The 2,010-nt window shown below is 35.4% G+C and overlaps 1 protein-coding gene across 1 annotated transcript in view; it reads left to right on the plus strand.

Moving 5' to 3' along the window:
- Window positions 1-2,010, plus strand: part of LOC118415844 (LHFPL tetraspan subfamily member 3 protein-like) — a 12,176-nt gene that overhangs the window by 833 nt on the left and 9,333 nt on the right. Inside the window, exon 2 of the mRNA XM_035820699.1 lies at window positions 44-195. Coding sequence (XP_035676592.1) covers window positions 73-195 — 123 coding nt within the window. The 5' untranslated portion in view covers window positions 44-72. The remainder of the gene's footprint in view (window positions 1-43; window positions 196-2,010) is intronic.

Here is a 2,010-nt window from a genome sequence, read left to right on the forward strand (position 1 = left end):
CTGTCTTGTAGGAATATGTGCTTAACATACAAATATTTAACAGGTCATACAAACAGTAAACAAGTTTTGAAGATGTACAACGAGGAGCTGAAGATCTACCACAGTAGCTACATCCGCAACGCACGGGCCATCGGTGTCTTGTGGGCCATCTTTACGATATGTTTTGGGATCATAAACCTTGTAGTATTCATTCAGGTAAGTGTATTACCTCTATATATTATACAAGCTGTAATTCTCAAACACCTTGCTGTAGACCTAGTAGTGATTACTAGTATCAAGGAAGTTTTATCATTATATAAATAAAACCTCCTTGATATTAGCAAAGGACTTTTGAGGTAAAAATTTGCATATATCTTAACCCTTTGCCTAAGAGCTGATTATCTAGTTCTATCCAATGGCAGTTGACAGGAGTATGCCTTGATATACTGTAATCAATCATTGTAGCAGTCATGTTCTGCATATAGCTGTACATACCAGATTGCAGGAGCAGATAGAGCATTTTGTTTTGGTAGATGCAGTCATGCCTGTCTTACAGAGATTGCAGTTAGTCAACTTATGCATATCAAAAACAAGTGAAGAAGTGTATTCAATGCCACCTTGCAAACACCTTGTTCCAGCAAAAATGAATTGAACATCAAGTAGATCTGTACATCCAAAACAGCACTGGATGTACAGTAAAATAATTTAGACTACTAACATTAGTATTTAGAACAGGGATGGACCTTTCTTCAAGTGAAGTGTATTTTTCCAGAAAAGATTAACTGTATCCACATTCCGATTTGGTAAATAGATTTGTTTTCAAACATTAAGACAGCTGTATGAAATGTATGACGAGCCTTGAATAGCACATACATGTATATACATTTAGTATTCGAAAAAATTCCATTATAAAATCTATACACATTATGATATGCACTTGTATTGCCATATTCCTTGCAGGTGTAGGCCTCCTGTTGACAGCTTGTATACAATAACTCAGTTCTGAAGCTTGACCAATCACTCCAATTACATTACCTCCTTGTGTTACATGTAAAAACTTCCATCATAAATTCCTGTAGTAATTCTAACCATACATCCATTCCCTGATTATCCATTTTCTTACTTTATAACTTGCATATCACATGCACCACCAGCCAAGGCTAGGAAGTCAGTATGGTAGTTGGCATTGGGCCCAAAAGTAATTGTTTCTTGTTACTTGTCGGATATAATCTTAATGTAAACCATAGCCAATTGGCAGAAGTCCATTTCTGCAAGGTGAGACATCAACATGTGCACATTGTTCCATAGTTGTGCTTGCAGGAGTTTGCAGGCTTATACTTTTATTACAATCCCCAAAGTAGCAATCAGGTATGTTGAGTTATTATCAAACATGCACTGAACAGCCATAAATGCAGGCTTTTCATTATTCGGGTGCATTAACGTTATAGCAATTTTGCAAGGCTTATTGCATGGCATTCTTTTGTCCTACAATATGAACCCAGGAATAGTAAAGGCACTGGCTGATGATATGACACAATCCCATTCCTTTTGAAAAGAAATATTTCAGCAGATGATGTTACTTGCTTTTATTGGTAGTAGAATGACACAGTTATAACTATATAAGAATCAGGTCCTATTCGTATACAAAGGACAAATTTAGCAACATCTATATTTCTATTAACAAGGCAGATGGTGTGAAAAATTCAAAGAAACATTCAACTGTTGTAGTTCATATCAATACTTGGTCCAAAACTGTCTTTCAAACAGCCTTTGCATTAAGATAGGCAGTTATGATGTTGGTATCTAAATTTAGATAACAGTAAATGTCAAAGAAATAAAGAAAGCTGTCAACACACAAAGATACAGGTACAGATAGAACCTAATGGCCTCCCTTTGTGTTGCTGTCTACTTGTATTGCTAGTATGTGCATTCATTTGAACATAGCAAACCATGTATGGAGATGTACATAATATGATAAGAATTGAATTGAATATGGTTTAGATGGTTCAACCCCTTTTTGGAAAAAATAAT

This window comes from Branchiostoma floridae, chromosome 5, assembly GCF_000003815.2.
Source record: "Branchiostoma floridae strain S238N-H82 chromosome 5, Bfl_VNyyK, whole genome shotgun sequence".
Lineage (NCBI taxonomy): Eukaryota > Metazoa > Chordata > Leptocardii > Amphioxiformes > Branchiostomatidae > Branchiostoma > Branchiostoma floridae.